The sequence below is a fragment of the Naegleria fowleri genome (genome assembly GCF_008403515.1).
Source record: "Naegleria fowleri strain ATCC 30894 chromosome Unknown tig7, whole genome shotgun sequence".
NCBI classification, from domain to species: Eukaryota; Heterolobosea; class Eutetramitea; order Acrasida; family Naegleriidae; genus Naegleria; species Naegleria fowleri.
Genome location: NW_025407939.1, coordinates 631,974 through 653,043, shown reverse-complemented (window position 1 = coordinate 653,043; position 21,070 = coordinate 631,974). Strand labels below are relative to the sequence as shown.

General features: G+C 37.2%; 11 protein-coding genes across 11 annotated transcripts; 6 read left to right on the top strand and 5 right to left on the bottom strand.

Annotated features, from left to right (window-relative positions):
- Positions 1 to 292: 292 nt before the first annotated feature.
- FDP41_011008 (uncharacterized protein) lies at positions 293 to 1,969 on the bottom strand (the record flags this gene model as incomplete). Its single annotated transcript, XM_044701370.1, has 2 exons — positions 293 to 1,516; positions 1,565 to 1,969. 2 exons carry the CDS (start codon positions 1,967 to 1,969, stop codon positions 293 to 295), a joined length of 1,629 nt encoding a protein of 542 aa, XP_044567743.1.
- Positions 1,970 to 2,983: 1,014 nt separating this feature from the next.
- Positions 2,984 to 3,583, top strand: FDP41_011007 (uncharacterized protein; the record flags this gene model as incomplete). Its single annotated transcript, XM_044701369.1, has 1 exon — positions 2,984 to 3,583. The coding sequence occupies one exon, from the start codon at positions 2,984 to 2,986 to the stop codon at positions 3,581 to 3,583; it is 600 nt and encodes a 199-aa protein (XP_044567742.1).
- Positions 3,584 to 3,808: 225 nt separating this feature from the next.
- FDP41_011006 (uncharacterized protein) lies at positions 3,809 to 4,810 on the top strand (the record flags this gene model as incomplete). Its single annotated transcript, XM_044701368.1, has 1 exon — positions 3,809 to 4,810. One exon carries the CDS (start codon positions 3,809 to 3,811, stop codon positions 4,808 to 4,810), a length of 1,002 nt encoding a protein of 333 aa, XP_044567741.1.
- Positions 4,811 to 5,021: 211 nt separating this feature from the next.
- FDP41_011005 (uncharacterized protein) lies at positions 5,022 to 9,183 on the top strand (the record flags this gene model as incomplete). Its single annotated transcript, XM_044701367.1, has 2 exons — positions 5,022 to 5,237; positions 5,449 to 9,183. 2 exons carry the CDS (start codon positions 5,022 to 5,024, stop codon positions 9,181 to 9,183), a joined length of 3,951 nt encoding a protein of 1,316 aa, XP_044567740.1.
- Positions 9,184 to 9,275: 92 nt separating this feature from the next.
- FDP41_011004 (uncharacterized protein) lies at positions 9,276 to 10,343 on the bottom strand (the record flags this gene model as incomplete). Its single annotated transcript, XM_044701366.1, has 1 exon — positions 9,276 to 10,343. One exon carries the CDS (start codon positions 10,341 to 10,343, stop codon positions 9,276 to 9,278), a length of 1,068 nt encoding a protein of 355 aa, XP_044567739.1.
- A 145-nt stretch (positions 10,344 to 10,488) lies between these two features.
- On the top strand, positions 10,489 to 11,568 carry FDP41_011003 (uncharacterized protein; the record flags this gene model as incomplete). Its single annotated transcript, XM_044701365.1, has 1 exon — positions 10,489 to 11,568. One exon carries the CDS (start codon positions 10,489 to 10,491, stop codon positions 11,566 to 11,568), a length of 1,080 nt encoding a protein of 359 aa, XP_044567738.1.
- Positions 11,569 to 11,620: 52 nt separating this feature from the next.
- FDP41_011002 (uncharacterized protein) lies at positions 11,621 to 12,644 on the bottom strand (the record flags this gene model as incomplete). The annotated part of the gene is made up of 2 exons (XM_044701364.1): positions 11,621 to 12,162; positions 12,248 to 12,644. 2 exons carry the CDS (start codon positions 12,642 to 12,644, stop codon positions 11,621 to 11,623), a joined length of 939 nt encoding a protein of 312 aa, XP_044567737.1.
- A 54-nt stretch (positions 12,645 to 12,698) lies between these two features.
- FDP41_011001 (uncharacterized protein) lies at positions 12,699 to 15,378 on the bottom strand (the record flags this gene model as incomplete). Its single annotated transcript, XM_044701363.1, has 3 exons — positions 12,699 to 14,906; positions 14,967 to 15,303; positions 15,365 to 15,378. 3 exons carry the CDS (start codon positions 15,376 to 15,378, stop codon positions 12,699 to 12,701), a joined length of 2,559 nt encoding a protein of 852 aa, XP_044567736.1.
- A 618-nt stretch (positions 15,379 to 15,996) lies between these two features.
- On the top strand, positions 15,997 to 17,812 carry FDP41_011000 (uncharacterized protein; the record flags this gene model as incomplete). Its single annotated transcript, XM_044701362.1, has 2 exons — positions 15,997 to 16,326; positions 16,406 to 17,812. The coding sequence occupies 2 exons, from the start codon at positions 15,997 to 15,999 to the stop codon at positions 17,810 to 17,812; spliced, it is 1,737 nt and encodes a 578-aa protein (XP_044567735.1).
- Positions 17,813 to 17,928: 116 nt separating this feature from the next.
- Positions 17,929 to 19,853, bottom strand: FDP41_010999 (uncharacterized protein; the record flags this gene model as incomplete). Its single annotated transcript, XM_044701358.1, has 2 exons — positions 17,929 to 19,554; positions 19,725 to 19,853. 2 exons carry the CDS (start codon positions 19,851 to 19,853, stop codon positions 17,929 to 17,931), a joined length of 1,755 nt encoding a protein of 584 aa, XP_044567734.1.
- Positions 19,854 to 20,274: 421 nt separating this feature from the next.
- On the top strand, positions 20,275 to 21,006 carry FDP41_010998 (uncharacterized protein; the record flags this gene model as incomplete). The annotated part of the gene is made up of 1 exon (XM_044701357.1): positions 20,275 to 21,006. The coding sequence occupies one exon, from the start codon at positions 20,275 to 20,277 to the stop codon at positions 21,004 to 21,006; it is 732 nt and encodes a 243-aa protein (XP_044567733.1).
- Positions 21,007 to 21,070: the final 64 nt, after the last annotated feature.

The window sequence follows — 21,070 nt, the reverse complement described above, 5'->3', positions numbered from 1 at the left end:
TAACCTGCGGTCCTCTTATTCCTTAATCGTTGTTTCTTTTTTTTTCTTGAGTGTGTTACTGCTTTCGATTCCAAGGATAGGATTGATCCATCTTTAATGATTTTCTTTGTCGAGAGAGGTATAGCAGTCGTTCGACAACTGGATAAACACAACCACCTGTATAAAACAGATATAACGTTTCAGTACAAAAATCCGAATAAACTTATCCTGCAAAATGTCATCTTTGAATTCAATCCATTCTCGTGCTTTCATTATTCGCTCAATGTTTGCTTGATAAATTAATTGTTTTTTATTATATCTTCTTCTGATTTGCAAATGAAGGAGCGTTACCTTGCGTGACAGTGGCGTTGAGATTATTTTGAAACATGCCTGTGTTGGGATTTGATGCATTGCTGGTAAGGTTGGTTGATTGTTGTTGCTGCGATGGTTGTGATTGTGGTTGTTGCTGGAGATTCATATGTGATGGTTGTTGCTGTTGTGGCATCATCTGTTGCGGGTTAACTTTTGGTATGACAATGGTGCTGAGTTTGACAGGTATTGCAGGCATTTGACTCATTATTCCATCCATCATGGACATGCAAGTAAGAATTTGTATTGTATTTTCTCTGAATTTAGCAATGAGAGGAATATTTGCTGATATTGTCTTCTTTTCTAAATTATTCTTGATTTCTGTCATCAATACCGAATTTTGATTTAGCAAATTTTGAATATACTTTTCGGATAGAGCTGAATTCATTGAAGTACTCGTCGTCATTGGTTGATTTGATGGAGGTGTTGGATTGTTGACTTGTTGAGTGAGAGATGATGGTTTGTTGCTTGTGGTATTATTGTTCAGTTGTTGTTGGTTGTTGGTGACAGATGAGGAAGGAGAAGCTGGAGTCGTTGTAAAAGTTGATGATGAAGAAGGTTTTGCATTCACTGGAGAATCAGTTTTAAGTTTCTTTTGTTGTGGATCACCACCTGGTGATGGCATTGAAAAACTTCCTCTCTTTAGAGCAGCGGTCGAAGTGTTCATTGCGGTTGTGGGTGTTGATGATGACGATGATGAACCAGCAGTGCCCGAATTATTCATTTGTTTTGATTCTGCCAAGAGTTGTTGAATCTTGTTTTGGATGTCTTGTGGCGATCTCTTTGGAAAATATTGTCGAAGACCGTCAAGGGAATCCTGATTGTTTGCAATGAGCATTCTCAAGTAGTCCACCTCTTTTTGAGTCCATCCCGAAGCGCTTGTTGGCATATTACTGCTTCCAGGTGTTCCAGGAGTTGATGCAACGGTCATTTGTGAACCTGGTGTACCAGGTAAGGTATTTCTATTTGGCATCATTCCTCCCATCATCATTTGAAGATTGGGTCCTGTTGACGATGAAGGATTAAACATTTGTGACAATTGACTTGAAAGAACGTCTTCTTGCATATTTCCTCCTGATTGTTGTGAATTATTGTTCATTCCATCACCGCTTCCGCTTGCCATCATCATCATGTTATTATTTTGTTGTTGTTGCTGTTGCAGGGTGTTCTTAGAACTGCGATTACCTTTTTTCGAATATAAAACTTGATTACTTACTGATAATGTACCGCCTCCACCCGTCATCATCATGTTGTTACTTGCAGGCTGCATCATGGCATTCATTCCACTGCTAGAACTCATTAACTTCCTCACAAAAGGATTGTTTAGAATATTCGGATCAGCGTTGAGAAGTTGGAGAATTTGATGACCAAGGGGAGGTCCATTCCCTGAATTTCCCAGTAAAATTTGAGATTGATTATTGAATGAAGGTGTTGCTCCTCCCATGATTTGGTCTGATGATGAAGAAAGCATTCCCAACATGCTGTTATTATTATTATTATTATTGCTATTATTTATATTCGGATCTAAATTGTTCATGGTTGTTTGAGGAGATTGTACATTGGAGGCGGGATTGATGGAAGTTGAAGATGATGATACATTGTTTGGTGTTGAATTGTTCATGATTCTTGTTGTTCAGGAAAGATTGATGTTACTTAGAGTACTCTTATTACTTGTTGATATGGGTTTAGGGTTTTGTTTTAAACAATCATGAAAGAAGAGAGAGTCGTGTACTTGGTTTTTGTGAAGAGGAGTGTTGTTGTTATTCTTGTTGTATGATTGAGATGTCCCGTGGATAATAATGAATGGAGTATGAATGGAATTGGCGTTGTTAATGGCTCTTGAGATGTGGTCGCCGTGGTGCGAGTAGGTCGGAAGGGAAATGTGTGGTGGTGTTATTTTCTTCTTGTGTATTCTTGCCTAATTGAAATGAAGCAAAAGATGTTGATGCACGAGAGACTCTCCTCAGATTGTCCTGTGGTGTTTCAGATTTAGGTGATGATCAGAGCTGCCGAAAGTATACTACCACTAAATAAATTTGTCGGGCTCTTGGATGATGACTCTTCACGCAATAGTGCTGCTGTTTGACGAGCCAACGATTCAAATGTATTCGATGAAGGGATTGGATGAAATAATTATAATTCAACGATCAAATGATGATACTGTCTCACACTTGATGGAGTAATTTGGAAAAAGCACTTTTCGTTTTGTCAGTGAACAAAGCTTCTGTTGAGAGTTTGGCTGCCAGATTGGAGATGATGACTACTGGTGACAATGTTCCTGCTCAAAACGGAGGAGACCGAGAAAACCAAACAACGTAAAGCAATCTTTGAGGTGTTTTTGTTTAAAAAGCTTTGTGGTTGATGGAGAAAATGATGATGACGATTTCAAATGTGGCACAAAAAGTGACATATTCTGTCATACAAGTCATTAAATCTCTAAAACTGTCCATTCAAAAATGGGAAAGTTTGTTTTAAAGAGAGATCTCTCTGAAAAAGTTTTCAACTTGAAACGAAATTCGTTTGTTTCGTCTTGAAACCGAGATCAATGAGGTCTTTGGGTTCTTCCATCTTATCTGTCGTTGATAAGACGATGAAGCGTTGATGGCAGAGCGTTGAAAAATCTTTACAAAAAAAAATGGAAATTAATGCCTCTTGTCGACACGTTTTGGCTGCTCTCTCGGATGAACAACAGTTCAGTGAGAAGGATTTTGAACAATTAGTTTCGACATCAATACTCTCCATTTTGAAAACATCAAACAAACCTCTTCCTGAAAAAACACAAGAGGTGTTCAAGAATAATACATCTTCATTGGTACCCCCCAGTTTTGATCAAAAGGCCGTCCAATCGGCTTTAGTGTATTTAATTTTAGAAGCTGCCAAGCATGATATTGCTGCCATTGAACTCAACCATTTACTGGAGGATCATTTTACGAATCGGAACCGATTGAACTACCTCGGTCAGCAATATGAATTGTACAAAAACGAAATTCGTGAATTTGTTTTGAAGCAAAAAACATTTGCTTTCCCAGAAATTGTTGAGCTCGACTGGAGGTTAGATTATGTGCTGAAAACAAATGATGTCAAACAAATCCACGAACCAGTTTACACTGTGAGATTTAAATGTAGGGACGGGCAAGAAGTAACAATTTCATGCAATGCAGAGCAATTACAAGATTTGCATTCTAAAATTAAGGATGCCACAAAGCAAGTAGAAAGAACTCTTGAACAAGTTTAAATTGATCAGCTGATGATTTGGTCTTTTTTGAGGTATCATCATCTCACAATCCATATTTCACAGATTGTTATTTTTACAAATTCGACACCATAATGATTCTCTTTTTTTGTACAATTTACATTTTGGAAGAGTAAATATTTCACCATATTGCACATTCTGTATCATAATCTGCAATGATTGTTGTTGTTGCACACTGAAAATGTCGGATCATTTTAATTTTAAAAAATGTCGGATCAAGAATCATCATTAACACCCTCTTCTTCCGAAAAACCATCGCGTAAAAAGCTAACTGATGAAGAAAAAAGAGAGATTCTTCGGAAAAGAAGAGCAGAGAAAATCAAAGGAAACGAAGAATCAAGAATGCAAAAACTCATGTATGGTGATTCATCCACCTATGCTCCATCATCATCATCACCTACGGAAACAAAATCAGAAAATCCAGTTGTAAATAATAATAATAATAATAATATTAGTAGCATCGAAGCTGGAACACAACCTTCTGTAATACCTCAGCCAGCCTTGAATACGGACATACAAGAAAGAAATAATGACAAGGAGAATGTGCAAAAGTCCCCAACATTTAAGCTACACGATCCAAAAACAATTCACCACGAGACAAAAGAATTTACCCAACCCATCGATTTTTCCAATTTAATTCCAGTTATTCAGCCAAATCAAGACGAATCGACGAGAGGCGACTTGCACTTGAACACAATTCAAGTCAATCAATCAATTTTTTCGAGAACAAGGCCAAGTATCTTGCAAAGAATTCGTCCATGGCTTGTTGTACTAATTTCTGTTTTCTGTGCCCTCTCATTTATCATTAACAATGAAGGAGTGACACTTTCCACAAATTCTAATGCAAACATTCAGAAGGTTGTGGAGCAAGTATTTGCCTTTTCCAACAAGATTACACCACTTGCAATGATACTGACTTTTGAAATTGCGTTGTTGCTGCCAAGCTTACTTTTTGGACATTCTGTTTTTTCGATGAGCACTGACACACCACTAGACACTTTCCTATATGCAAAAAGTGTATGGGCTTTTTTGAATACTCTTGTTTCTGATGTGATTCTTTTCATTTTCGTGTACATTGTTTCACTATCCATTCACAACATTTACAAGAATTATGAACATTCACAAAACATGTTCAGCACCATTATGGAACCTTTTACAGACGTTCCTACAGTGTTGTGGAATCAATTCGGACAAATATTTTCAAAATAATATGAAAAGTAGTACTACTATGAAAACAAACCTACAATCATGGACGAATATCAAAAAGACATATTAAACAACAACAACAAACAACATCACAGTCATTGGAAATATGTTGTTCTTAACACTTGTTGTGTGATCAAAAGGTTTCTCTTTCTCTGAGCCCCTCAACAAAGAATTCTCTGAAACAAAGCGCCAGCAAAAGTTGTGCTCAAAAAAAATGAAGCCTTCAATAGTGCAGCGCATTCCCTCTATCACGCCCACGAGTTCTGCTCTGGGGGCTTCATCATCACCTGCTACCTTTCCATCAATAGTAATTTCTTCAAAAGAGCAGGTTCAACATGCTGGAAAAATTTTGGATCAGAATTTGGTGAAGGACAGCGATTTTGTTGATGTTCAGTTGTTGTCGAAACATCATATTGTTACCGGAGATGACGTAAAGTATCTATTTAGCAATTGATTGTTATTAATATGAATTTATTCAATGATGATGCTACATTTTTTGAAAATAATCATGACGACAAAAACGAACAAACAACATTCATATTTTGGATGATTATCTTGACCGATTCAAACTACTCTTAAATTTATCGATACAACAACTGGTACATGAAAATTCTATAATCGTATATTTGATTTATATGAAGTTTTTTGTGAAAAAACAATTCGTCGCTTTACCGGATCCAATCTTTGAAGAATATCGTCGCCTTGAATACAAATGCTACATGGGAATTTTCCCTGAAATTCATCGAGCATGGATTACAATTGACAACAAATTCTTCATCTGGAGTTATTTGGATGGTAGTGATTTCAATGAATACGATGAATTGGATCAAGTGATCATTAGTGCCGGGCTTGTTAAGCCAAAACCTGGCGTATTCAAAGACTATGTCAAGTATTTGTTGGTATTAGCAACACCAGTAGAAGTTGCACTCGTAGCACTTACATTCAACAACAACAATGTAGCTTCACCTTCGGGAGCTGCCCACCTCGATCAACAACATTTAACCTTCGACTCTCAAACAGGAGCTATTTACTCGGAAATGGAACTCTTTGCAACAAATTACATTATTCCCTCGGATAATGTCAACATGATTAAGATCGTAGGAACGCAAAATGGAAGAATATTCATGTGTGGAAAGGATGGATGTCTGTATGAATTAACCTATGAGCCAGAAGAAGGATGGTTCAAAAGCAAATGTAGAAAATTGAATCATTCACAAAGTTTTGTTGGTATTCTAGTACCAGCATTCCTCAAATTTACTCATGACGATCCCATCATTGACATTGTTGTTGACGACACTAGAAACTTCTTGTACACACTTTCCGAAAATATGACCATTGAAGTCTACGATCTAGGAAGAGATGGAATGGGAATGAACAAGATTGTATCCTATTCTAAATTGATTTCGGATGTCATGCGAAAATTCCCAAACACAAATCGAGACTATTCCAACATGAAAATCATATCTATTGCTCCAGTAACATCATACGAATCTAAAATTATCAATTTGGTTGCAATTTCCTCTAAGGGTGATCGATTGTTCTTTAGTACCAATGCTACCAGTGGAGCTACACTTGGCTCTCCAGTTTTATCTCTCATGGATATTAAGCCTCTCTCACTTCCAAAGTCTAGTTTACATCGTAGAGTGAATGAAATTCATGAATGCTTCTATAAGGATGGAGCATTTATTTTGGCAGGTGCTAGAAGTGATGAAGTCGATGGCTTAGTCTGTGTCTCAATGGAGAGAAAGACCATTGCAAATACCTACCCAGAGTATTCTGTTCCAATTTATGAGAATATTAATGTCATCAACTTAGATAATGGAAGAACTCATGCCATTGCAGAAATTCCTCTCTACTTGGATCCATTACTCGTTTCTTCTGACAATGCTCTTAACGAAATTACAGTTCAACACATCAAGCCGCCAAGAGAATTTGTATGTCTAAGCAGCAGCGGCATGCATTTACTTATCAAACTCCGTCCAGTAGATTTCTTGCAACAGATTTTGCAGCAAACACAGCCTGAGGAACTATTGAAAAGCTTTGTCAGTAGATATGGAGAAGATGAAACATGTGCCATGTGTGTAATGTTGGCATGTTCTCCACCTCCTTACAATACTATTACAGATTCCTCCCAAATTGTTTATCTTGACGATCATCAATTGAATAGACGAGCTGAAGAAACATTCTTCAGATTTGGAGGAATGCCACAATTCGAAATTGTCTCTGACACCAGAAGAAATTTTCTGTTCAATAATGACATAATGGGTGGCCCTGTCAGCACTCAAGATATCAGTCACAGCGCTAAACACAATGGTTTATATCTATACTTGTCCCGATTATTACGACCTTTATGGAACAGTCCACTCTTCAATTATAAGAGGATGGAAAATGAAATCGTGATAACATCTACTCGGTACAGCTTACGACAGCTGAAATACATGTTGCAAGCTCTATTGGCAGTTCTGAACTTTATGGACAGATATCCTCATTTGTTTGGAGAAGCTCAATCAGGGCATGGTAAAACCATACAAGACAAATATTTGGATCTAGTTCACATCAAAAAAGACGAGGAGGCCAAGAGACTCGAACAAAAGTCGCTTAACTCACTTTATAATTTATTGAAACGAAGTTATCAAGCATTACTATTCTTCTTCTTTATGACAAGATGTGATATTGGAGAGAAGTTAGCTCAAGTTCCTCCAAATAGAGTGAGCCATTTTGCTGAAGTGACCTTCCGTAACTTAATTCTTCAAGATCAAGGTGAAGAAGTCATGAGAGAAATGGTTCGTCTTGTTATTCTAAGTGGAGAAAATGTTGAAACCATTTGCAATGAGCTTAAATCTTGCGATGTGTTCTTTAATCAATATGATTTAGAAGAATATAAGGCTCTTAATCTCTTGGAAAGAGCTAAAGTTCAAAAGGATGAGCCCTTGTTGATGAACTCATTGGAAATTTACAAGAAAATTGCTGGTCAAATTAATGTTTTGGTAGTGTGTAAGGAATTCCAAAAACTTGGCTATTATTCTGGTGCTGTTGATTTGGCTTTGAGCAGTGCTGAACTTCGAGATCCAAAGAATTTGGCATTGGAGTGGGTTAAAGGAGGAAAATCAGCTCTGGATGTTGCTGATCAACAAGCTTATAAGGCCAGAGCTGAATGCTATAACTGTGCATTGGGTGTTCTCGAAGATTTTATCAAGAAGAGAACCGGTCTGCAAGATGTCGGTGTTGAATCAGCTGCAACCTCAGATTCAGTCAATAGAGAGAAAATGTTCAATGCTGTCATTGAAAAAATGTCCAAGTCGAAAGATCCGCTTTTCCATGAGACACTTTATCTTTGGTTGATTGAACACAACTTGTCAGCCAAACTCCTAAGTTTGAATACGCCATACATTGAGGACTTCTTATTGAAGCAAAATAAGCACTATGAAGAACTCTCTACATATTACATTAATAATAGAAGATTTGATAAGGCTGCCAAAGTCCTTCAAAGACTTGCTGAAACAAAGAGTTCCGATCGAGATCTTGATATGAGAATTCAAAATCTTACTCATGCCATTAATTATGCCAAGGCTGCCCAAACTCAAGATGATTTGTTAACGATTCTACAAGACAAATTAGATGTTGCCAGAATTCAAAAGAGAGTTCTTTCTCAGATTCAAATGTTACCAAGGACTGATGAAACAATGAATGCTATTACAACTCTCAATAGCTCTCTCCTTGATCTCAACACTCTCTACAATGTCTATGCTGATCCAATGGATTTACTAGAGTCGAGATTATGTATTCTTCATTGCGCTCGTCACAAGGATGACAAACTGATCCAAGAGTTGTGGAATGAACTTATTGATATTTCCATGAAGAATGGATTGCAATACACAGAGGATAAAATTGCAAGTCTCGGAAAGGATTTATCAGGAATTTTTTTCCCACTTGAGTTTATTTGTGGACAACTTGAAAAGAGAACGCTCGATAAGCAACCTTCTGATTGGGTGATAAAATTGATGAAGGAAAAAGTTGGAATTAGACACCTGGATCTTTACAATGCCTATCACAACCTATTTATTTTGTTGAGTCCTGGATCTGGTACAATAGATGACGATTTAAGCATGTTTGCTCAAGGTAAATATGGAGGCCTTCCCAACACTCCACAAATGTTGATTCGAATTTTGGACAATATTACGAGAATACTCAATGATTGGATTCATGAAATTTTCAATCAAACCTATGATAGTTATTCTGCACAACAAACATTTTCATCTGGTGATATCAAGAAGGATATTGACGAATACATGTCGGTGTTGGACACCTTCAACAATACCAAAACTCAAGAGATACGAAGACAATTTTCTGAAATACTCCGCAAGATCAATAAATAAAACCATGCTCTTTATCTTCATGGTAGAAACTCAGTTTTCTGTGTCAATTCGTATTTGTTAATTTAATTTTATTTTTCCAAACAAATAGTTTATTAAATCTTAAACTTTTGGAGAGGTGTTGGAGCTCCATGATAATGAGCAAACCATTTGTTGAGAGCGTCTTGTGCCGCTTTTTGTTCTGCAATCTTTTTTGTTTGTCCTACACCCTCACCAATCACTTCACCATCAGCCAAAACATGAACGGTGATAAATTTCTTTTCGTCCTTTCCAACTTCCTTAAATTGGAGAGTTTTATGGGCATGGTCATGCATTTCACCTGTTTGTACCATTTGGGTGAGTTGAAGTCTGGGATCGAATGAATGCAACATGCCAGTAATATCCACACTCTTTGACACAATATGCTTCACAACGAATTTTCTTGCTTCCAAAAGTCCACATTGATCGAATATTGCAGCAACAATTCTAAAAACTGTAAATACCAATAGAGAATCCAAGTTATTTCTTTCAATATTCAAGTCTCCTTTTCGTTCTTCGTCTCCCTCTAATTCTGGATCTATTGCTGCAAAGTCAATATTCGAAAAGTTTCCCTTCAATAAATTATCCAACTTGATACCTTTCGCAACCTCTACAATTGTTCTCTTCTTCAAAAATTCTTGTGTTGCGAGTGTCAGATGATCATGACTCAAGTTAGGAAAGTGAGAAAATAGATAATCAGCAATACACAGTGACGTAACATTCCTTCCAATAAAATTCAATCTGTGTGCTTCTGATGCAGCACCATCTGTCTGAAGGACAGCCTTCAATAAATTTGAGTTTTCTAAAGGCAGCGGAATTTCAAATTCTTTACAAATGCTTCTAAATGAATCTATAACAACATTATTTCTTTTGCAAGATAAATTCTGACTAAAATTACGGCTAGAACAATTTGAAAATGATCGATGATGATTCATCATACTTGTATCGGAATTAATATTGCAGGTGTGGAGGGTCATGAGATGACTGCTTCTATTCAAATTTGGATTTATCTTAAAGGATGTTGTTGTGTTTAATTCTCTCTTTCCACCATTTTGATTCCGATGAAGAGTGTGGATGACAATAATTTGGTTCGTACTTCTCATAACGTGTTGTTGCTTCAGCAAGGAAAGGTTTATTTTCATCATTTTTTTCGAAGTTGAAAAAAAAGACCTCTTCACCATCATCATCAACGCCTAATTTAAATTATTATTATTATTCGGAGTGTACCACAAGTTTCATTTGAGATATCTCATCAAACAACAACAACCACAACAATTGAAGCATTATACCATGAAACGATTTATTAAAGAGAATACCACAAAAGAATATGAACGGAATTTTTCGTTGGACGACGATGATGGTAATAATGACCAACAAGAAACTCCGGAACCAAAATTATTCAACCTCTCGGATCAAGAAATTGTTATTATGAATGAGAGATTGAAGGATTTGAATTTATCATTCCAAAAAGCATTGAGTAAATGCTTCTCATTAGATTTACCCTATTCCATCACGAGTGATGACTCCCAAAGTTTATTTCAGAACACGCGTTTGAAGACTTTATTACCCTCGGAAGAAGAAGCCAAATCCATTTCGTGTTCAATATTCACCAGAGGATTTTTCAAACTTGATGAGGATTCTGGAGCTTTTGTCTTGGACAAGTCTCTGATAGGAGAGAAAACTTTGGAAGATTACAAATCAACCCCGTATGGATTTATTTCGAGAGCTGAATCCTCTGCCTCAACACACTATAAAGGAAAGAACCAAATGACAAATCGAAAGCAACTTCTCCATAAAGATGTGGATGCTTATTTGGAACAGGAATCAGTAATGACAGGCGTCGAAGATAAATTAATGGCTCCAGTGTTGAGGAGTTCTTCATTTTCAAAGACTGAAAAGAAGGAGCATGAAAAGTTATCGTCACTGCTGGATCCCAATTATAAATCATCGGCAGTTGTAGATACTAAGGATACTGCAGGTGCAGGATGGGCACATATGGCTGCTCCAAGAATGACACCAGAATTAAAACAAGAATTACTTGCAATGAAATTGAAGAGAGCTTCTGAAGGAGAAGGAAAACGATTGAAAAAGGAGGCTGTAGCTGAAGATTTCGATGAGGACAATCTACCCAAGTACTTCCAAATTGGTACCATTGTTGACAACGCCAAAGAATTCTATAGTGACCGTGTCGTGAAAAAGAAGAGACAACAAAGCTTTTTAGATGAGCTTATTCAAGAAGACAAGGAGACAGGTTACGTTTCTCAAAGATATTCCCAAATTCAAGACAAGCTTGACCAAGTTCAAAAACGAAAGAAACGAAAACTCATGAAAAAGATTGCAAAAATGAATAAGGAAAAGTCAACGAAATAGCATTGAAGATCCATTCTTTAATATTAAAGATGTGACGTCCACTCGTAATAAATTAAAATTTGAAAATATAATCCAAAAACTTGGAGAAGGTAGATGTGGATGCTTCGGGCTTTCTCTTCTTTTGTAGAGGTAAATCTAATTGATGCCTAAAATTAATACCATTTCTGTAGAAAGTATCTTTAGATTCTTCTTCTTCTTCTGAATGATCGTCAAAGGTTCGCTTTTTGGCATAACTCTCAAAGCTGTCTCTTTCACGTTGCTGTAATTGTAAAATTTCTGTATCTAAACATTCAACCACTCCTATCATTAGAACACCATCAAATATTTTTCCATTCTTACTTAATGCTTTGTCTGCTTGAATTCTAGTTTTATATTGAATATGTATAAAATTTCCATTAGTTATTTTGTGATTAATTATAGTTCCATAATTCGAAAATTGTTTTAAAATGTAAGATGTTTTGTCTGGAGGAAATCCAAACACAGTAACCCATGTTGTATCTTTAACTATATCATTAATACGACTAGCTAAAGCTACATCAGTTACTTGGTAGAAAGGGTCTGTTTGCAAAGGAGATGTAAAAATACTTCTTTTATCTAGGGTAAGAGGTGTAGATGTATATGGTTTTTTCGTTCTCAAATCTTGTGATTTCCCTGATGGAGGAGTTTGGAAACGATCCACTTCTTCCCTTGAAAAAAGGTTTCATGGGTGATTGGCCGAATATAAATGATGATGTTGTCGGAGCAAGGTTGGAAGGAATTCTATTTGGTAATCCATCCACAATGCTCTCTGTTGGAGGTATCTCGCTGTCTACAATTAAATTCTGTTGAAGGTCTGATGATGTACTCAATTCATTCTTTCGATAAAGGCCAGCCGATGATGAAGATATTAAAGGTTCTTTAAAACTAACAGCAGCAGGTTCCTTTCCGGTAACAGATTGATTTATGAAAGAAGAGGGTAAAACTGTGTGGCTTGTTCCTTTGGGTTTGTTTTGCTGTGATGATAACAGAGGGTTGAGTTGTTGTTGGGAAGATGAAGCAAGAACAGAACGATGTTTAGAAAGGTGAGGTGTTTGCATTTTTTTGAAGGCGCACATCTGAATTTAATGACGAGATTAAAAGTGGGAGATCCACTAATTTTCTTTTATAAAATCCACTAAAGTAATAACATTGAAATTTTGAACGCTTGGATTTAGAGTGTTCGAGGGCCGAAAGTCGTATCCTGCAAATACGACTTGAGTTCCATTATCAAACCCTCCTGAGATAGGAAGTGCATAGGGAAGCTTGTCATTAAGGGCGTTCCAAGAGCCAACGGGGTCTGTTTTGCGAGCTTTTGAAATGAAAACACCTACAAGATCAGTAGGGCTACTGAATCCACCAAATAAATAAAGATGTTCAAGAGTCTGTACCAAAACACCGTTTGCATAGTAGTGTGGTAAAATACCATACGTGACCATCCATGTTCCAACGTCGCTCAATAAAGCTCTGTAAATATTATAGTTGCATGTATAAAGTTCCTGACATCCTCCAAACAGATAAATATAGTCGCCAACAACTCCAATACTTGCACTATGAAGAGGGGTTGGTAAATATCTGAGTTCCCACACGCTCCAATCTGTAAGATTGCTCACAGGAGCTCTGATAATTGTTCTTGTCACATTCTGACGATAGTCGCCTGTTCGTTCGTCGTACATGGAAATGATTCCACCAAATATGTAAAAGTAATTTCCAACAACAAAAGACATTCCTCCTGCTACACCATAAGGCAGTCGTTGATCGAGTATTTCCCATGTTTCAACATCGGCATAAGCTGCTCTAAATATTTTGTCGGATACGGAATCATTGACAAATCCTCCGAAAAAGTAAATATATTCATCGTATTTCAAGAAATGGCTATTGTGAATAGATGCTGGAAATCCCTTTTTGTTTGCTGGATCGTATTCTATTATTTTCCATGATGCTTCTGATTCATTCTTGTTTCTATAGTACATATTAAATCCGTTTCCAGGCCGTGATGGAGGCAATGACCAAGAAACTAGAGCATAAACTTTTCCTGCAGCCTCAAAATAAGGCATTTTTCGTAATTGCCATGGAATGGTATGGTTAAGGTAGTTGCTCATTATACTGAACTTATTTGTCAATGTGGTATTGAAGTACATTGTTTGTGTTCCACCTCCTGCGCCAAACAATTTATCCTCTGACGTGAGAACATAAGTTTGAGTTTGAGCGCTTACTAGTTCCATAACTTTGCCTGAAGAAAAACTAGAGACAAGTGTGGGCCTTGTGACGGCAACGGTATTGCCAATACCTGCCTCACCATAGGAGTTAAAGCCCCAGGTGTAAATGGTTGAATTTGAACAAACAGCAAAGCTTGTTTCATAACCTGCTGTTATCATGGAGACATTACAAGGAATGGAAATGAGTTTTGGTTGGAATGCATTGGTGGTTGTACCATCACCAAGCTGATAGTGGTTATTACTTCCCCAACCAACAACCTTTCCAGAGGATAACAAGGCCAGGACGTGTCTAAATCCACATGAAATATCTGTAACGGTATCATTAAACAACACTCCAACTAACGGAATTCTCAAAGGCTCAATTGTTTTAGTGATTAAAGAGGAAATGCCAAGTTCTCCATACATGTTCGATCCAAAGGTAAAAACATCTCTATCCGTACTCAATACAACAGAATAGGTGTCTCCACCACAAACCCTTGATGCCTTTTTCCCATAAAATGTTCCATTGTAAAACATGGGAAATGGTCTTGCCTTGTCGCCTCCAGTTCTGTCTCCAAGCGCACCATTCGAGTTGCTTCCCCAAATCCACACTTTACCATTGACATCGATGGCATAAGAGGTGGAATAACCAGCAGCGACTTGGGCGATTTTCGCCCCAGCAAAACCAGGTAACTTGGTGGCCACAGAAACATCAAATTTTCGCCCATTTCCAAGTTGCCCAGCTCCGTTATATCCAAAAACGTAAACACCATCATCAGTAAGAACAATACTGGACGTGTTAACTGTGTGAAATTGTAAAATCGTTCTATTCTCTAATCCCTCCACTGGATAAAGATAATGAAGCAAGCCAGTGGCCATGCCCATTGTTCTTCCAAGACTTGAGGTCGTGTTGTAACCTGTTGAATAGAGTTTTCCGTTAGGTAACAAGTAAAGCACATGGGACTGTCCTACGGATATCCTATTTCTTATTAATCTCACAAGTTGTTGATTTTCATATTTTGGAAAAGCTCCTTCTATTGTTCGAGAGTTCATTGGGTTTGTGAGGGTGGTATTTTCTGTGGTTTCCCCATAATATTCGACACCATGAAAGCTTTTAGTGTGAGACTACCGTAGAATTGATCATTGTAATCCTGTTGCGAAATCTAATGTTTGCAGACAACTTACTCTCACAAAATTAATAACCTCATTGTTGATATATTGTGCTGAGTTATGAATAATGTCAGCCATGTTGTCGGCATCAATAACTGCCAGCCTCATTGCATCGAGCTGGGTCTTTTTCCCTTGTAGTAACGATTCATATTGTTCTCTGTCTACTAATGTCTCCGACAGATAATCACCTGCAAATTGTAAACAGTCAGCCGTTTCCATGAGTCTTCTCACTAGACCATCTCCGAGTACTTTCTCCTTCTGTCGTATTATCTCGTCTTTGATTGCGAAAAAATTGTCTCTCTTCTGAATTTTGTGCCTTAAATCATTGATTTGTTCGTTAGTGATATCGGCTCTGACTAGTAAAGCTGAATGCAATTAAAGGTAAAGGTCATCATGCTCAATTCCGTACATACCCGTTGTTATGCATATGAAAGCTATTATTGTGTATAAACAAGAGATGAGGAACGAAGTGGTTTTCCTTGATGAGAAAAAACCCGTAATTCCTGCCGTTGTAGTTTTTATGTTCATTTGTTTTGAATGTGCAAGATATGGCCTTCCTTAATATTTGATGATGATGATGAACACCCTCTAAGCAACCGATCAGAAAAGCTCTGAGGCCAAACAAGCCGTCGTAGTGTGGTTGATTTGTATTTTGGAGGGATTAATTTTTTTGCGTGATTGCTACCGTAACGGTACGGCTTTACAGTCATCACTTTTTCAAAAGTTTGGGCAAAGGCCACACGACGATCGTCGAAGCATGATATGTATCATCAAAGGACTTTGAAAATCCGTGATTGTGAGTGTGGAATATTCCACATGGTTGTTTGGACGTATGATCGGAATGAAAATATTTGCACACCGAGATTGACATTTCTCCAGCACATCATTCACATTTCACAAAAAAACAAGTTGTTGAGTGATGACTCTTTTTTCTGATTGGTATTCTTGGTTGACCCAACTTTATGGAGATACTCAATCCCAAAGGTGGCTCAGAGTTGGCGAGAGAAGCTTGTTGTTCCTGTTGGCTGCACATTTATTTTGGAACATGAAGAACAGTAAAAACGATAACAAAAAATCATTATTGAAACGTTTCGTTCAAACAGTGAGCAATTCACAGATCGGAAAGAAGCTATTGACTGCTGAAATTGAAAAAGAAGTCAAGAACAATGTTGTTCATATGTTTCCAAAACCAGAGGGATCGCAAGGCAAAGTGACATTTCCAGAGAAGGGAGTGAAAGAGTCAGAAATTGAAGAATATTTATTGAAATTGAAAGAGATGGATGTAAAAACAAAAGAAGGGAAGACATTTGCATTTGTGTATCATCTATCAGAGGGTCATGATGAATTTGTGACCAAAATGCATAACATGTTTATTGTAAGTGCGAGAAATGAGTTCGTCATTAATTCCGTAACGGTGTGATCGGATGATTTCAACTCATCATCTTTGATGATAGAATACGAACTGTTTGAGTCCAATGGCTTTCAAATCATTGAGACAAATGGAAGTTGAGCTTGTTGAGATGACATCCTCTCTTTTCCATGGTCATGAGCCCTGTCATGATGAGAATATTTTACCCTATGAATTTCATCGAGAATTTCTCAAAAAAGATGTTGTTGGAAATTTAACATCAGGAGGCACTGAATCTCTTCTAGTCATGCTCAAAACCTATCGTGACTTTTTCTCTTCCAACATTGAAGAGTTTAAGAAAATAATGAAGAGAAAGTATCCCTCTCAATCATTGGAGATTGACTATTACAATGGCCCATTCGAAGTCATTGTTCCTACGACCATTCACCCTGCCGTGAATAAGGGAGCTCATTATTTTGGCTTAAAGCTTGTGGAAGTACAAGTGGATCCAACAACAATGACAATTATTCCTGAAAAGGTTGAGCAAGCATTCCATCCAGGAAAAACGATACTGGTCATTGGCAGTTGTCCATCCTATCCGCATGGAGTGCTTGACCCAATTGATAAACTGTCTGAACTTGTGGTCAAATTAGGACCCATTGGTTTACATGTGGATAGCTGCATTGGTGGCTATGTCATGCCCTTCATCCAAGAATTGAATGCTCAGAACCACAATGGCTCAAACAAAGAGCAGCTATGCATTTTCGATTTTTTGAATTTAGGAGTCACCAGCATTTCTGCCGATTTACACAAATATGGATACTCTTGTAAAGGTGCAAGTGTCATCATGTATAGAAATTCTTTCATTCGAAAGTATCAATTCTTTGTATACAATGGATGGAGTGGAGGTCTGTACATTTCTCCCACAATCACAGGAAGTAAGGGAGGAGGTCCAATTGCCTCAAGTTATGCAAGTGTTAAATTATTAGGAAAGCAAGGTTTTTTGAAGGTTACCCAACGAGTGTTAAATACGAGAAAATTCATTCAAAATGCCATTGAAACTGATGAATTATTGTCAAAGTATTTGATGGTGGTCGGTCAGCCATGTTCCACCATTCTAAGTTTTACCACGCATCATGCGTTCAATCATTTCTTTAACCTTTCGAATGCTTCTTCGGAGGAACTTTCAGAAGAGGCTTCACACCATGAAGTGAATATATTTGCAATTTCAGATCACATGGAAAAGACATATGGATGGGATCTTCAGAGACAAATCAAACCTGATGCCTTGCACATGACCTTAATGCCTCAACATATTGGACTCGAAGAAAGAATTATCTCAGACTTGAAACAATCATTGAGATATGTGATTGATCATGTCTCAGAGTTTTCTGGCAAGAATAGTGTGGCCATGTATGGAATGGTTGCTAATGTGGAGAGTTGGTTGAGTGAGGATACTGTTGAACTGTTTTTGAAGACGTTTGTGGATGAAGTTTATCGATTTCGTAATTAATTTCATAAAAGACGACTGGAGGTGATACCACGCCCCCAATTTAAAAGTGTGTTTAAGAGCATTTTGCAAAATGCTCTAATATATAGAAGAAAGACTTTCTTTTTTAATAGAATGAACTACTCGAGTAGTTCTTGTTTTTTCATTTCATCATATTTGATTTGTCCCAACACACATTCAAAAACATCTCTATTGGGGAAATGATTCGAGGAGGATTCATAACCAAGTACCCAACAATTCTCATCATACGTGTTCAAGACACCACAAATTCGATAGAGAGTCACATCTTTTTCCTCGTTTGATGTTTTGTTGTTTAGCATGTATTCAATCTCAAATTCCACGAAATCTCGAATAGACTTATCGAGTGGTGTGCCACTTGAATTTTGTCTCTCCACATGCTGAAGGTCTTTTCGAATTTTCACATTTCGAAAATCACTCGATTGCTGGAGTTCTTGAAGATGTTCTAGAGCCAATTGATAAAGGATGTGTTTTTGAGAGATGACAGGATTAGAGCTTGTCGAGGAGCTCAATGTCGACAATTTCCTTGTCATTCGTGTAGCCATAAAACGATCCGTTCCATTTCCACTCGTATGAATAGGAGACAATAAGTGCATGCTCGTCTCTTCATAGTCCCATCCACATGGCCATTTAAGCCACAATGAATCATGAATATCACAATGCAAAGGTGAGAATAATGTGTTTCTTGAAGGAGGCATACATCGATGTACCATTTCATCGAAACTTGAGTCGAACGGCATTCCACAATTGGACAAATAAGTCAATGACAACATGGAACAATGACCAATGGGAATGACATAGGCCTTCCCACATACTGTTGTGGAGTTTTGGATGTCATTCAGTGCCACTCCATTTCTTTTTTCAAATTCTCCTGAAAAACTTTTCAAATATTGCATCGAGGTGATGAGAGTGCCACTTTTCTGTTGTTCAGTAGTTGCTGTTGTTGAACAAGTATTTGAGAAGAGAATGGACTCCTCTTTTGTGACATTCTTCCATGAACATGTCTTTGAAAACGTATTCTTCTTCAATACATGTTGTTGTAAATGTTTTTCAAAGACTAGTGAGAGTGGTGCGGTTTCATCTTTCACCACTTGTTGAGAAAGGACCAATTCCACTCTCACTCGATCCACAAGAACTGAACCACCAGTGAACCCATAATAACTCTCTGCTTCTGTCAATATTTCTAAAAGTGTTTCAGAGGAGGAATGCACTTGTTGCCACTTGATTTCTCTCGGAATTGGAGTGTTTCTTGGAGATCTCGGAGATTCATTGCTGTTCCCCATGAATGAAGAGTTCTTGATGGACTTTTCTATTTCAAATCTTGACATGGGATATTTCACACATCCTAAAAGCCATGAATTTCGAGTGGTCTTGTAAAAACATTCTCTGTTTTGAATGGAAGATGGCAAATTCAATTGAGAAATGGATGAGCGCGAGAAAAATTTCACTTGACATGCAATGGTGAGAATTCCCTTTTCAATGTCTTGTAATTTACAATCAAAAGGTATTCCATCCAAATTTGGAATATCTTTGAATTTAAGTGTGAAGTCTCCTTCGAAATCATCATTGACTAAATCCTCATCCATGACTTTGAAATAAATGGATGCATCCAAAGCAATGTCTGAGTCATTCAGTGGAATTGAAATAGTTTCATTCCATTGAGGATTGAGAGTTTCTTTTTTTACACTACTTTTATGTGAAAAACCAGAATAAGTGGTGATCACATACTTTTGTGAGTTTGAAATACATGTTTTTTCATTTTCATTTAAAACCAAGTATTTTACAAATCAATTTTAATATATACCCAAATATAGAAAAATTCAAAGTATAATTTAAAGAAATTAAGAAATGAAAATCCAACATAAATCAAACATTAAAAAACACAAGTTCTACTTACTGGATCACTGAGATCATTCCTATCTTTCGGAACTAGATCTCTCGCCCCAACCAATGTGACAATAAAAATATCTTGCATTTGGAGAAGATCATCAAATACCATTGTGACACTAGGACTTGATGGATCCATTGGATGATCAGAACGATAATAATCGCGTTGTTGGTGTTTGCTGGGTTCACTGGAAGAGCTGTTGCAATTTTTCTCTGTCGCTTTTTCAAAAGAGCGCTCAAACAAGCTGTCAGAAAAAGAGTTGAAAACATGTCAGAAAGCTCTCTTTTCGAGGACGAACAGCAAGGAACTGATCAAAAGGTACTCATCATGTTTTACACTTCTCAAACACTTCTCAAGTAACAAATCAAGAAGGACATACACTTGATTAAAATTGTTTTAATTGTTTTAAATGGAGTGATTTACTTTTTGGTGTTCCCTTTTGAGTGCTCTGTTTCAGACAATAAAATAAAATAATTAATGCATTAATTTATTCCATCCTCTGGTACGAAACTGTCACACCTAAATACATCCTTCAACACAACATCAACAAAAAATCCATATGATCGCCGCCACCACTAGTCGCAGTGGTAGTAGTAGTGGCAATTATTCTCAATCGATGACAATGACAACCACTCTTTCTACACATTCATTGCTAATTTCGACTTACTTTAAGAAAAATTCAAATTCGGATATTTCTAAAAAGAGTGTATCCATCGATCCGTCGAACATGTCATCATCCTCACATGTGTCCAATGTTTCGAGTGGCTATACTGCTCTTCCCTCTCTCACCACCATTGATTTGTACAAAGATTTTGGAATTCAAGTTTCAAGTCGAAAATACAATGGAAGAACTGATCGATCTGTTTATGTTAAAAAAGTTTCATGTGGTGAAGGATTTACCTTTATCTTGTTAAGTGATAATCGAGTGTTTTCCAGAGGAGCCAATCGATATGGTCAATTGGGACTGGGTCATCGAAATAATATTAGCGCCACTGAGGATGGATTTCATCACGTGACAGCCATTCCTGATACAATTCTTGATATTCAGGGTGGTGCTGATTTTACCTTATTTTTCAAAACAAAAAGTTCAGACATTTATGGGTGTGGCAGTAACTCTTTTGGCAAACTTGGAATTGGATTGAAAGATAATTCAACAGTCATTGTTCCGAAACGAGTGAAATCAGCAGCATTTAATTTTAGAAAAATTGAAAGTATTGCATGTGGACTGCATCATGTCATTTACATTACTGAGGATCGAGAGGTTGTTGTCTGTGGTTGCAACTTTAAATAGAACAAAAAAATTACATAATTGAGCCTTCTTTGGGCGTAGAATTTTCAAAACAAATCGCCTCCTA